Source organism: Rhea pennata, chromosome 2 (genome assembly GCF_028389875.1).
Source record: "Rhea pennata isolate bPtePen1 chromosome 2, bPtePen1.pri, whole genome shotgun sequence".
Taxonomy (NCBI): domain Eukaryota; kingdom Metazoa; phylum Chordata; class Aves; order Rheiformes; family Rheidae; genus Rhea; species Rhea pennata.
The window spans coordinates 34484870-34499567 of record NC_084664.1 but is presented as its reverse complement, the minus strand read 5'-3'; the positions used below and the strand labels follow the sequence as shown (position 1 = coordinate 34499567).

The 14698-nt window shown below is 42.4% G+C and overlaps 1 protein-coding gene across 1 annotated transcript in view; it reads right to left on the bottom strand.

The window, feature by feature from the left end:
• The window catches only part of ITGB8 (integrin subunit beta 8), a 42425-nt gene extending 32930 nt beyond the window's left edge, over positions 1-9495 (bottom strand). The window contains exon 1 of the mRNA XM_062567800.1: positions 9366-9495. Within this exon, the coding sequence (XP_062423784.1) occupies positions 9366-9495 (130 nt within the window). The remainder of the gene's footprint in view (positions 1-9365) is intronic.
• Between the last annotated feature and the right edge of the window lie 5203 nt (positions 9496-14698).

Below are 14698 nucleotides of genomic sequence, written 5' to 3'. Positions count from 1 at the left end.
CTGCCACTGTGTCATGGATTGTTTTGGAGTATCTCAGTTAAACTGCATTTGAAGGGGAAACAAAAATGGCAACAAAACTTAAAATTCATTTTGAGTCCTAAAGAGTGAAAAACAATTATCATAGGAAAAAATTGCCCTACGAACATGAGGGTTATTACTGATAGTGACAGAAATTAGTTTGAAAAGCCATCAAAATATCTACTGCCTCAGTGTACCAGAGCTCACGACTTTGCAAACTGTGCAGTGAAATAATTAAGACTTTCCTTTTTTTCACAGTTCACAAGGTATAAGCAACAACATTCTAGAGAAGTGATCCTGGATATCAGCTAACCAAGACAAACAGTGTTATCATTCCCCCTTTTCATTATCAGGTATTGGTGGGTTGAAGATGAAAGGGAGAGACCTCTGTCAACACAGCATTAGGAAAAGGATAACTTATGGCTGGTGGCGGTGAAGAGCAAATATAGCAGAAACCTGTTATTTAATGGCATATAGAGGTGGAGTTCCCGAGCAGTGTACAGACTGTGCACACTCTTGTGACTGAGAGATGATACGGACACTAGGCTTCATAAAGCTACTCCTGAAGCCCCTGTGGGGCTACATGTGTCTCTCTCTGCTTCTTTTCTCTGAAAAGTTTGGTCAGTTATATATTGGACATTATTCAAGAGAAAAACTTAGAGAACAGAAGTCTCACCATTTTTTCCATGGGAAAGTATTGTTTCACATAAACTCAAGTTTTTCTTGGAAATATATCCATTTTGATGACTTTTTTTTTTTTCCTTCCTGACAGAAAGGTGCATATAGTGCATTTTGGGAAAAGATACTGCCACAGAATAGCTACCAGTAGAGCAGCTTAGAACACACAAATACAATGTTCAAATCACAGCTTCAGATATGACCTTGAATGTGGGCAGCAACTACCTCAGACTGACTTTGTTCCCAAGCCACAATACAGAACGCAAACAAGCAAAGTAACCTTGAATTTTTCATAACATATAGTTTTTGTTTCTTGGCCAACTCTACTTGCAACCTCTCCTTTCTATGAAACTTCCTGCTTTTACAGGGGATGGTTCAATTTTGTTGATGCAATCCATGTCTGCATGAGTCAAAGACTATTCAGTTTCTGAAACCAACCTATCCTGTTCTTTATAAATAAAAACGTATATGATAATTTACGTTTATTATATCATTAGAAGGGCCTAATTTCCCACAGCCATCAGCTGTTATGTCACAGGTTTGATGACCCTGTTTGCACAGCTTTGCACCCATATAAATAAAGAGCATATGAAACCGCAAACTTCAAATCTCTTTTTATTAAATCCCTTGATTTGGCAGGTTTAGCTCAGTTGGTCAGAGCGTGGTGCTGCTAATGCCAAGGTTGTGGGTTCAATCCCCATACGGGCTATGCTGAGGGTTGGACTAGATGATCTCCAGAGGTCCCTTCCAACATTACCTTATGATTGTATGATTATAAAAGAAACTCCAGGATGTGTGGAGCTGTGTTAATTCTCTCGTTTCCAAAGTGGGAATATGAACATGGGAATTATTATACCCTAGTCATTTCCAGCTGCTAGAATCTCACTAGGAGTTGGCCAGCTTGAATACAGTCTGCTACACTGAATACTGCTATAGCAAAGCCTAGAATGGCTGCTGCCATATTTCACGGCTAGTTTAATTTCTTTGTGCATTATTAATCAATACAAGCAAGTAGCATAATAATAACCTAGAATCATCACTATATTCCTGGGTATAATATACAATATTTACTTAGATTTAAGATGATGATGAATACAAAGGTAGACACAAATAACTTTTTTTGCCTATTTAAAGAAGTTTGATCTTCAATAAACGGCAAGCCCAAGGTGTATCTCCCATCAGCTTGTACAGTTCCACCTCCTCAGCCAGGAACTCAACACTACATCTCCTCCCTAGTCAAGCTTTCAATTGCATGTTGAGTCTTTACCAGCTTGCTTTCTACTTTGCATGAGCACTACCTCTGCTTGCTGCTACATTTTCATTAAGAAACTCAGAACCAGTGCAGAGGAGGGGAAACAGCTCAAAATGTGGTAACTGCATCTTCTTCACAAGATGCATTACCACAGGCTTGCTGATCCTTGTTCACTGCCTCGACGTGGTTTCTCAGTCCATAGTGGTGTAAACAACTGACTATACTTACTTTATTTATATTTGCATATCCTGTGACTAGAACGTAATTATTCTATACTTCAGACTATCCTGCTAAAAGAACCAGTGTCTCAGTTCTAAACAGAAAATGATAATTAAATTGTGCTCTTACAGCATTTTTTCCTGAAACAAAACCAAGACCCTAAACCAAAAACGGTGTGTGTGTACATATGTATTAGGAAGACATTACAGGGTTAAAATAAAATAGTAAACACATATGTTGTTTGCAGTCACAATTAGAAAACTTCAAGAGTATTAAACCAAAGAGAAGACAGGTATCAGAGAGGGTAACCATCGCTCTTTAATGACTTGTAGTATTTAATACGCAAGTCTTGGGAAAAGACGTACTCAGCAAGGCTATCTTAAAAATGTCATTGCATCACGGAATACAAAGTATTTGGTATTTGTTATTTTGGTAATTTGCTTTTCAACAGAATTGTAAATCTTAGAACATGTTCAGTGGCCATGAGACAAATGAAACATGGTAAACATTTTCTGGGATCTTCTTTTAAGATATTTTTATTTGTTTTCCACTCTTTGAATGCAGAAATATTTGTAAGTTGTCATATCTTAATTATATGATAAAATAGCATCAGAGCCTATTAACATCCAGTTTGATAATTACAACAGAAGTATGTGTCCTTCAATGAGTCCTGAATACACAGACCAAAAATTAATGAATACACAGAACTTCCAAAACATAACTTGGTTTCTAAAATAGGAGATACATGCATTGCTCACACACATTCAGAAAAATACCAATCAAATCTGTCTAGGAGCAGATATTGCCCATCTTCCATTTTAGGTTTTTATAAGCCATTTACTTTTTCATAATTTTGGAGCCAAGATTACACAAAACATGACTACAGTCTATAAAATATGCAGATTTACATACTAACTATAACAGCTTGTACACTGTTTCAACACATGCTTCTGCCTGGGTTTCTGCAAACAAATATTCACATATGTGTATGTTTTGCAGGTGCAGTTTAAATGCTTTACAACGGGAAGTCTTCAAATATGCAAGTTCAAGATTTTAAACAGGTAGTAGTATATTTAATGTTCTGAAGTCATTCCATAACATTTTGGAAAAAAAATGCAATTCAACAGTTTTGCTTAGATTAGAAGAGAACACTTATTTACGTCATTTGTTTTATTTAGGATATTTTGCATCATTCTTGTCAGAATGCGAGTTGTCTCAAGTCTTCTTACTTCCTGGGAGTCCTGCTTGTAAAAGAAGTTTAATCTTTTTATATTTCACCTTCAGCTTTTCAGCAAGAAACTGCCATCTGAAAAAAGCAAGTTGTCAGTATAGTACTAACTCCTGTCAGCTGCAGGAGATGAAATGGAAACAAATCTAACCCTGAAATACAGAAGAACAAGTGGAAACCACTTAGCCTAATTCACTGGAATACTGAGAAAGAAGAGAATTTATTTTGGGAAAGGGCAGTTTCTGGTTTTATCAAACAGAATACTTTTGTGATGCCACCACACAATAACATGCAGCTGTATCTATTATACAGCTATGACAACAACATTCTAAAAATATTTAAGTTTTTAAGATATGAACGCAATAACAGAGTACTGCTAACATCTTGAATCCCAAAGAAGTCAGAGGAGGGACTAACAAACAACAAAAACCAAGCCTCCAAGAATATTATTCCACCTGCCTAAGCTAGAGCATTTTCCTTCTCCAATATTTATAGCTATAAGTCTCCGTCTTCGGATCTTCTGATAATTATAAATACTTTAGGCTCATTGCTGTCACTATGGGTAATAGTAGACAGAAATTACCACAGGCAAATGATAATGAAGTTAGGGAAAACATAGAAAGAAATGAAGAAAAAGTCAGTTATGAGCTTTGAAAACTTTCAAGCTTAGGCAAATAGAGTCTCAGCTAGAAGTTGCTTTTTTGGCAGCTTTCTAACACTGTAAATTCCTATCATCCTGAAACATATTTTGCTCAAGGGGTTATTCTTGTTCTGCCACCAGAACAAGAGGGAATCCTGAATGGCTGGCAAGACGCTTACTTTTCTTCTTGAAGAAAGGTTCCATTACAGTGGACAGTAAAGTAATTCATTAGAGCCCTATTTCCTTCCCCAAAGCTAAACTAAATAGCCCACGTCAATTTAGCTAACTGCCAAGAAAAATGATTTTTATTTATTAATAAAGTACAAGAGCTTAGAAAAGAATAATAGACCATATCTTATTTTGTCCATCGTGATTTGTGCCTATGCAACCAGATGAAAAAGTATTACGTCTTTCAACTGGTTAGACAGAAGTGAGCAATCAGGAATGGAAAGACACAGGAGCTTTGAATATAGATTTTGTTGGAAAGGAAGACATAAGTAAAAGGAGACACTCTGAAGCCTTAAGAATTTGATAAGAGTTTCTTAGCAAAAAGTAATTGATGTTCCATTTTATTTTCAATATATTCTACTTGAGAAGCTAGGTTTATACCAAAATATCTGGACTACCAGTTACAGTAAAAGCATAAAATAGTTCACATGTATTGTTCTTGAAAATACAGCATATGATTCTAGTGTCATTAACATATTTAAGGAGCACTGAACAAACGTTAAAGCTGAAGTCACAAAGTCATTCTGCTGGTCCTTCTTATTTTGAAAGGACTCGTTAAATTCCCATCACTGCCCAAGATACACCCATCCCAATACTTAGTAAAAATATATTTTTTCTATTGGCAGTTTTTCATATAGGTAGGTATTGGTCATAAACAAAATACCTCACTTAGCGTAGATTCGTTTTGTCCAGTGAGGTTAACATCTTTAAGCTCAGCCTTCCCTAAAGAAGTGGTATCTCTAGTTTCTTCTGTGGATTGCTAATGATGAACCTGACTTTCTGACAATAGTCTTGATAAATATTAGCAATCAAAGTAAACTTATACAATTTGTTAGTATAGTATTACATGTTTCTTGTCAACATGCAACTTTAGTTGCATGCAGATTAGAAATTAGTAAATTGTCCCAAATCCCAAATGCAATAATATGGCCATCTCATCCTTCTTTGCCCCCTTCCCCCCATTTTAAAATTGCCTTGGTTTGGTAACTCTCCGTTATGCTATGCTAATATTTGAAATTGATGTGGTTTTATCTTCAACAGGAGTCATTCTTATAAAAAGTTTCCTCATATTCTTATTTTGCAATGGACTTCTTCCTAGGGACTTGCAAAATCCTTCCAGTATCTATGCACTTTGTGAAGTATATGAGAGATTATAACGATCATGGACTTCATGTTTAAATGTCCTTTTGTTGTATATACAACCACTGGAAGGTTTATTTGATAGAGATTTTCTTCCCTGTCTTAAGCATTCCATAAAGCTTACATTCTGATACCTTACTGATGCTCTGGAAAGGTAAATTAATCTTAGATTGTACTTTAAAGGAAAATTAAACGTACTTATTCAGGGCTCTTGACTAATAGAGTATAGCTCCTGCTTGCTTGGTTGTTGTTACGGCTCTGGCCCTTAAAACCTTAAAGACCAGAAAATAAGCCACTGCTTCTTTAATGTACTGTAAAAAACATTCCTGATGAGCGCAAGCTTCAAGATGCCTTCACTACTACTTTCTGCAACAGCATGTCCTTAATGACATACCACCAACCTTTCCAATGCACCAAGAGCATGCTTATTCCTCCTCTAGCTGGTAAACTGCCCACATCCTCTCTCTGTGGTTCCCACAACTATCCCATCTCAAACAGCTGTAGTATGGAAAACATTGTAAATATATGTAGCCACCGGTTTCATTCAATTTGCAAACAAAACAAAATAACATTTTTTAAAAAAGCTTACCACACAAAAACATAGAAAAATCATATGAAAATGCAGCGGATTATGAGAAGTGCGTAATTCGAAACCCAAACCTATACACGCCAGTGGCATAATATGCTTCTCAGGCAAAACAGAAAGAACAGGATCAGCAGATAAGCAAACCTCCACTTCCCTGTTCCTCCGAACCGCACCCTACAGCCATGTCCCCTCCCAAACACTCAGGTTGGCTTTCCTGAAGATGGACCAATAGCTTAGGGAGAGGATCACCCACACAGCCTCCGGAAACTAATAAATTAATAAATAAATACAGGATTTCTCTTTTTCTTGGATTGTTGTAAGACTTACAAGAACTGAGCTGTCTCAGTATTAAGTATCCTATGCAGTACAGCTCCACTGAGCCCTAAGTGGAAATGGACAAGTAAAAAGAAAAAACAACAGGCAAATGCTACTAAATGTAGCATTTCTTTCTCTCTCTCTCTCTTTTTTTTTTTTTTTTTTTTTTTTTTTGTTTTGTTTTCTTTCAGGAACATTTCCTGATCACCTCTCTTCAAAAACATTTCTTTCATGGCTGGTTTCAACGACCTGTTCTACTCTTTAGAGAAGTGACACAATAATAACTTATGAAACTTTCTAACTAGAGTGAATACAGATGAGAATCTGAAGACTGGTGAAACACCAAAGAATCAGAGGAGAGAACATTTATGAAATACATTTGGCATTAGAAGTAATGCTATTGGGATGAATCAATTAACACTTGTCCCTGCTATGATCACAGGCCCTCTACTTTCCTAAAACCCCTAACTTATCTTTTCACACGATGCTAAAAAAGATGAGAATGTCAACTGTTAAAAGGTCTATAGTTTTGTCAACCTGACTACGTAACAGAATTGTTGTGTGGCTATTCCACAGTATTTTAGTCTTAGATATTTCATATGGTTACACAGCAGTTAAAAGCTAAAGACTTTTATCCGTTTAGTTTCTGAATAAGACAAGTGAACTAAATCTTTCCACTCAAGTCAACAGTTACACCACAGATCAACATATACATGGTATCACTGCAAAATTCAGCTTTTATTCAGCTCATCAGTTTACTTATTTAGTTGTTCAGTTTTTAGTATTCCATAATAAATTTGGGATCTGTCTAAATCACTGGGAGGCAAATTTAATTTTGAAATAGTTCCATTCTTATGTCAGGTATTTGTTTTAGCTGGCTTAGTGAGCTGCAAATTTCCTATGGTAAGATTTACTGAACAAGGGAGCCTTTGTAGAAGGCAGCAATAGTAACCTTTTATCTGAGCTTACAGAACATTTAATTTGGGACTTCCAACTTTACAGTGTTGTGAGGTTTCCTTTTGTACTCTTAACTTCAAACTCAAGGGCCAAATGGTACCTCTGTTTATATCCAAGCAGTAACTTGTATCTCAAACTGTAGTTTGCAATGCAGATAATTCAGATAATAAAACAGTACATTTTTCAACAAGAGCAGTAAGTGCTCAAGCAAGAATGTACGAATGTCCTGTGTAACTTCATGCACCTTTTTTTTTCTTACAAAACTGGAGATTTGATGCAGCAGATACACAGGTACTGCCAGCTCTGCAAATAAATTAACTGAACTTGCTGATGGCACAGGAACAGCATGATGCTCTTTGCCATGCCCAACTGAAGTTGTCAAGGCAGAAACAGAGAGGAGTGGCTGTTGCAACAAAGCTGTGCTGCCAAATAGCTGTACAGGGAGAGGTGCCCAGAGCCTCTGCAGGAGCAGCCTGCAGAAGTTCAAACAGTTCAGGTGGTGCTGCACTGGCTCCGAGAGCTAATGCAAACCTCTCCACCCCCAGAGAGAAAAACCACCTCTCCCCCCAAAACATCATTCATGTGTTCATGCAAGGAAGCAAAATAAAACAATCTTTTTGTTTCAAGTATGGCTCCAGCCTGTAAAGTGATTATGTATGAAGGAAAGAATTCAGTGCAACTTTCAGCTTTCATGAATTAGCAGAAGTTTCAAATAAAGAGGAAAAAAACAAGGTCTCTTTGAGATACAAACTGCCTGCTGACACAGGAGCTGCTGACACAATAAACATGGAACCCATGGCATATCATTCATGCTTCTCTTCACTACCACTGTCAAGTACAGGGAAGACAGAAAGCACTTTTCTGGAGCAAAAGCATGATCTTCATCTATGTCATTCTTTTCTCATAAGATAGAATACTATTTGTACAGTGAACAAGAATTATATCTGTGCCATGTATTACCCAGGAGCTACAGCTATAAGCAAGGACACATTGCACTGAGGCACTGAACAGCCCTCTCCATCAAGTTTCAATTAGCCTTCAAACTCAATTACACTGCATAGAAAATAAGCTGGAATACTAAATGCAAGATGTCATGTTTCATAAGAAATTTAATAATACTATATTTTATTTTTTTCATTGACATTTACTTTGGTTTTGAACTCAAAATATGAGGCCAAAAAAGCAAAATAAATTATCTTATGAAAGTTAACAAATTATTCCACTGTGCATTCCATTCCACTGGGCAAATCTGGCTGAAGTGGACACAAACTTGTCACATATGCAATAAGGAATTTAAGAGTAATACACGTTCCAATTATAAATCTTAGAGGTTACAACTTAACATTTTAAATTAACTCCAGGTTTAAACTTGGAATATGTATTTACTCCACAAAGATAAAAAAAAATAAGGAAAGGAAAGGTGATTAACAACGATCTGCTTTTCTGATCACCAGCAGCTAATAAGACTGTTTATGAAACACTTGAGTAGCAATATGATAGATCTGGCTGACAAACTGCTGCATGATCTGAGGTACATTTGCATAAACTCATTTCGACTTTGCGTTTGAGCTTTTACCTGCTGTTACCACCGCCTCTGCCGCCGCCACCACCGTATCTACCACGGAACTGTCAACACACCCGTTATTGCTTTTTGCGAGGGTAGAGGCAACGAGCCATCAATCTTCCTCTAACTCTCCCCGTTTTAAATCCCGGCACCAAGCGCCGTGTAAGCGATGCAGAAACGAGTGTTTTCACCCCCAGAACTGCCCGTCCGCAGCTGGTGACCCGCGGGGGTCTGCGCGCCGCAGCCGGGAGGTTCGCGGCAGCGGCGGGGTGAGCCCGGAGCCCGCAGCGCCCGCCGAGCTCCCACCCCGCGGGAAGCCCGTGGGGCTCCAGGAGGGCTGAACCCCCCGGGGCTCAATCGCTGCCTTGCACCAGCCGCACGAGCGCGCCCAGAGGCCGGGGCTGCGCGGGGCTCCGCGGCAGGTACCGCTCCCGGCGCACCTGGCCCCCCGCCCGCGCCGCCCCGCGCATCCCCGCGGCGCGGGAAGCAGGGCCAAGCCCCGCGGGCGCGGCGCGCAGCCCCGGCCGCACGGCAACTTACGGCGCTGGCAGAGTCCCGGCGCGGCCGCCAACAGCCGGGCCGCGCCGAGGAGGGGCCCGGGGCCGCGCTGGCACTTCTGCACGGAGATGATCCCCGCGGCGAGACACGCCAGCAGCGGCGCCCACATCATGCGGCGCGGGCGGCACCTCTGCGGCTCCCGCTCCCGCTCCCTCGCCCTCTCCTCGGGGCCGCGTCTCGGCGGCGCGGCGCGCTCAGTCCCGGCCCCCGCGGGGGCGGCGGCGGCGGGGCCGGGGGAGGGGCGGCCGCGGGCCCGGCACAGGTAGGGCGCGGGGCGGCGCGGCGGGCGCGGGGCGCCGCATCTCAGGGGCAGCGCCCGCCGCCCCCCCGCGCCCCGCAACGGGCGGCCCGGCGGCGGCGGCGGCGGCGGGGCCCCGGCCGAGCGCGGCGAGCGGCTCCCTCCATCCGCCTCCAGCCCGGCGCACAGCGGGCTTTTGTCCGCCCGCCCTGCCCGGCCGCGGGGAGGCACTTGGCACCGCACGGGGCGAAGCGGCAGGAGCGCAGCGGGTCCCCCCCCCGCCGCCGAAAACAACCGCTGTCCCCGCCCTCCCCGCCCCGCCGCCGCCGCCGCCGCCGCCGCGCCGCCAGGTGGGCCTGCCGGGGCCGCCGCCGCGCCCGCTGCCCGTCGCGCCCCGCGCCGCGGCCGGCCCCGCCGCCGCCGGCCGGGCGACGCTGCCGAGCCGGCGCCCGCGCCCCCGCGCCCGCCCGCCCCCGCGCCGCCCGCCGGGCCCCGCAGCGCCGCCCGCCGCCGCCGGGGCTCCCCGGGCCGCGGGTCCGCGCGTTGCTAGGAGACGGCAGCGGGGCAGGTTCCACGCCGGGCCCGGCCGGGGGTGGGGGGGAGGCGGGGGGCGGAGCAGGGCCCGGCCCGGCCCGGCCCGGCGGTGAAGTCACTGCGCCCGCCCGACCCTCTTTGTTCGGCGGCCGCCGGCCCGCGCCCATTGTTCGCACCGGCCTCCGCGGGGGCGGCGGGCAGCCCCCCGCCCGCCTCGGTCCGCGTGGTGGCGCCCGGGGCAGGGTGGGGGGGGGCGCTGCCGGCGGTCTCCGCGCTGCCGCCGCCGCCCGCGGCCCTGCCTCCGTGCGCGGCCTGCGCGGGGCGTCCGGCGGCCGCTCGCCCGCTGCTCCCCTCGCGCTCTTGCCTGCCCCAGACGTGCCGCATACCCGGGCCGCCCCGCCGGGCCCCCGGCCACCACGGTGCCGCGCACGGGCCGGCAGAGCTTCCCCTGCCACCGATTACTTCATCTTAAAAAAAACAAAAAGGAAAAAAAAAATAAGAAATAACCTGCTGCCCTCCTCGCCTTTTATCGCGCCTGTCACCCGCCCCGAGTAATTTCTGCTCGGAGTTTCCACCCCTTCGGGCAAAGTGGGAGTAACTCAAAGGTTAGCGGTGCCCTGGGCTGAGCGGAAAGTACCTCGCCTTGAGGCGCGGGGGAGGAAACTCCCTGCCGGGCCCTAGGTGCGTTCTGCCACCTTCCCGGCGCGCCAGGCCCCGCGCTGCGAGTCCTGCCCTTCGCTGCCGTTACTCGTGGTGCTTTCCCTCCCCTTCAGGGGCGCCCGGAGCGGTATGTCCAAGGCCCTGCCTCGCCGGCCCCCCGGGCAGGGCCGCGGGCGCAGGTGCGCCAGGCCGAGCGTACCCCGGGCCGAGCGCCGGGCCCCTGGCAGGGCTGCCGGGCCGTCGCTTCGGCTTCGGTGCAGCTGAACAGGTCCCAAAAGAGCATCGCCCCAGTCGGTCTGTGCGGCGTGCATCTCTAATAAAACATTCAAATGCAGCCCACGGAGACACCGTGCTGATTTGCAGTCTCGATGAACGTAAGGCTGTCAGAGCATTTTCAGGTCGTGTGCTAAACCCTCACGGCACTAAGAAAAGGATGGTTTGTTATCTTCGTGTTACAGGGCTGAAATTGAAGGTACTCTGGTTTTGTTCAAGGACATTGAGGAAGAGATAGTAATGGAACAGTCCTCTACTCCCACTCTTGGAGTTTTTGAATACCACATAATTTTTCTGCTTTGCCTTGGAAAAATCCCCCCATTTTGAACATTTATCTTGAGTGTCATTCCTCAAGCTGCCAATGTTCAGATGAGGATGCTGTATGTGACAAACCCATATATAATAATGATAACATAAAACAGTAGCATCTACATGACTTCAAATACTATGGCATTCTTGACCTAAGAACTCTATGCTTTTAGAGACCACAATTTAAACTACGTAAGTGGTAAGCTACCATGCCTGTAGGGTTACCATGGGAGCTAAAATGAGTAATATTCTTTGCAATGAGACATGTTTGTGGCAGGTGAGCTAAACTCAGTTCGTTCGGATTTGACAGTATGTCTTGTGTCATGACATTGCAAATTCATGATAATTCAAAACTATCTGGAAAAAAGGGACTGCTATGAGACAAATTCAAGGAAATATCTTTTAAAAAATAGCAGAAACAAAAGCTACAGAAAATGAGATGTCTCTACTTTGGAATTTTTGCTTACCTCTTTATTAGATCAGAAATTAAATTACTATAAATATAGAGAACATGGCTCTGTCCTCCACAGCATCAATTATCTTGTGAATTTCTATGCAGAGGCTATTCACTACAGAAGTGGGAAAGGCACAAACTGTTCCTTACAAGAATGGTGTCCAATAATTTGTCGTTCTGGACAGACTACAAATACCTATAGTCCAAAATGGAAAGGAAAAAAAAGATAATTTTCATATAAAATATGAGACAAATGTAACTGAAATTGGCATACTGTAGTCCTTAATTTAAATGCTGAGAATATTAAAAAAAAGAGGGGATAAGTCAGTGTTGGGTGAGAACTGTTCATCCTACAAAGATGACAATAGCACCAGGAATGAAGAGCTGAAGGTGTCAATGCTTGCAGCCCGTACCAGTTGAGGCCACTCCAACTCTTCAAATTATCAAATGCAGCTCCTACCTACTTTTTTCTTTTCATGGTAGAAACCAAAGACCTAAAATATTTATTTATCCTGCAATGTTGGCATTTTTAAATAAATTGCTCTTTAGATAGCATTCATAAAACAATAATATAAACTGTGTTTCAAATAAATTAACTATTATGATTTTTACGAAAAAAAAAACTTTTTACAAAAGTTTTACAAAACGAGGACTTTAAGAACACTACAACGGGATTTAAGAGCCGGTTGCAGTCCTATCCATGAGGCCATGAATGCATGTGGTCATGCAGTTGTGGAATCTCCATCCTTGTGGGTTATTTTAAACTCAGACACTAAACTCAGGGACTGGAGAAGTCCCTGAGCAACCTGATCTAGTTGATCTGTGTTGAGGAAAGGGCTCTAGAGGTTTGTTTCAACAGGAGTTACTCTATGAATCTGTGTAGTTAAAAGTGAATAATGCGTTGTTCTTCTGCATGTTCTTATTCTAATTTGTTAAAGTGTTATTTATCATTGTGTTTTCTTTCCAGTCAGTATTTACATTTGCTTTACTACAACAAAATATAATTACTACTGTATCAAAGCATTGGAGAATAGCCTCTTTATGGAAACAGTTCTGAAAATGTTACATCTACAATGAATAGTTACTAGAGGTGGTCAAAAAACCCAAAACATTTCCTACAAAAACCATGTTCCTTTTTTGGTTGAGTAATTCCAACCATCTTTGATGTGCCATTTCATGGGGGAGAATCCAAACCAACATTACAAAGGGAAGAGTGATGGTAATTTACAACTTCTAATATCAAGACCTTTTTATATGAAAATTTTATTATCTGTTCATTAGTATGTCATATGATTTCTTACATTATCATGGCATCTTATGCATTATTAAAATCACCATAGACAGCATTTTAGTATACTTAAATTAATTTCACTTTCCCCCAACTTTTTTTTTTCTATGAGACCTCACTTTGAACTACTGCTTTACATTTAATAATGTCAAATCTCTTTGGAGTATGATAATTGTTTTGAATCTGGGGGGGGTTCACTTGTTCCCACTGATATTAACATACAAATTCTAGTTTCTTTGCTATATAATTAAATAAAAGAGTTGGCTGATTGTCATACACAATTATATTTGCTACAGTTTGAGTTCTTTTTTACACAATGTTTGAATCTAAACTACATCTGTTTCATATGAAGAAGTCAGTGAATTTTTCAAGACTTTCATAAAGCATCAATTTAAAAAGATGGAACAATTCAAATTCAAATTCTATAGCTGCTCCCAAGAAATATATTACCAAGAAAGTCATAGGCCTTTCCTCTAGCAATGCAGACTGTGAACAATCCATCTGTCATCACAGAACGGTAAGATTGGAAGGGACCTCTGGAGATCATCTAGTCCAACCCTTAGCATAGCCCATACAGGGACTGAATCTGCAACCTTGGCGTTAGCAGCACCACATACTAACCAACTGAGCTAAACCTGCTATGCTGTTTTTCATATTCAATAAAATTCTACATAAAATTATAATTGTCCTATGCAATTCACAGTTAATTTTTGTAACAAAATGTACATTTTGTCACTTTGACAATGCTGTGATATATTTCCTTGCAAAATATTAGACCTACATGCATTATTTCTCATTTGTAGGCTTTATTCTCACTATCCAAACTGTTTGGTAATGTCAGCTTTACAAGACAAAATAGGATACTTACTCATGAAAAATGGAAATACTGTTTTTCATGATATTTTTCATGAAAATGTACCTTAGTCACCAATACACACTACTGAACTTCCTGAAGCACAAAGAGAAAATTATTCAATATAAGAAAAAGTGATAATCTAAAAAGACCAATGCTTTATGTAGAGACTTCACATGTGCATTTCACAGAGGCTTGCAAATCTTGCTTGGGTTTTCAGTTTCAGTGATAGGCCTGCATGAGAAAACCTAGCAAGATTTGAAGCATTATCTTTTTAAATTTACCTTCTTGACCTTACATTTTGGTCAATGTTATGCAAAGACAGGTTGAATTTTCCATCCTTTTATTTTTGATCATTCCAACCTAGTGGTCATTGTGTATGTTTTATCTAACCAATGTTCTTATTCACTATTTATTTATACAGATTTAACTAAGATGAAAGTTTTTCTTGTCTATAAGTACTATAAGCAATATTCCCTCCCTTTCTCTTTCCTGTATGCAATTACTTGCAAAACCCCCTAAAGTACGTATCTCCTCCTTTCTCACATAACCAATCCAACTGTAAGTATATATATTAAAAAGTCAATGTGTAGTACCCTAGAAATCCCAGATCTTGATCTTGTATGCTTCAGTTCTTGCCAGAAGCTTACTGAAGCAGGTATATATTGCAGCATAATAAACCTGATCTACTTCATACCACTCTGGG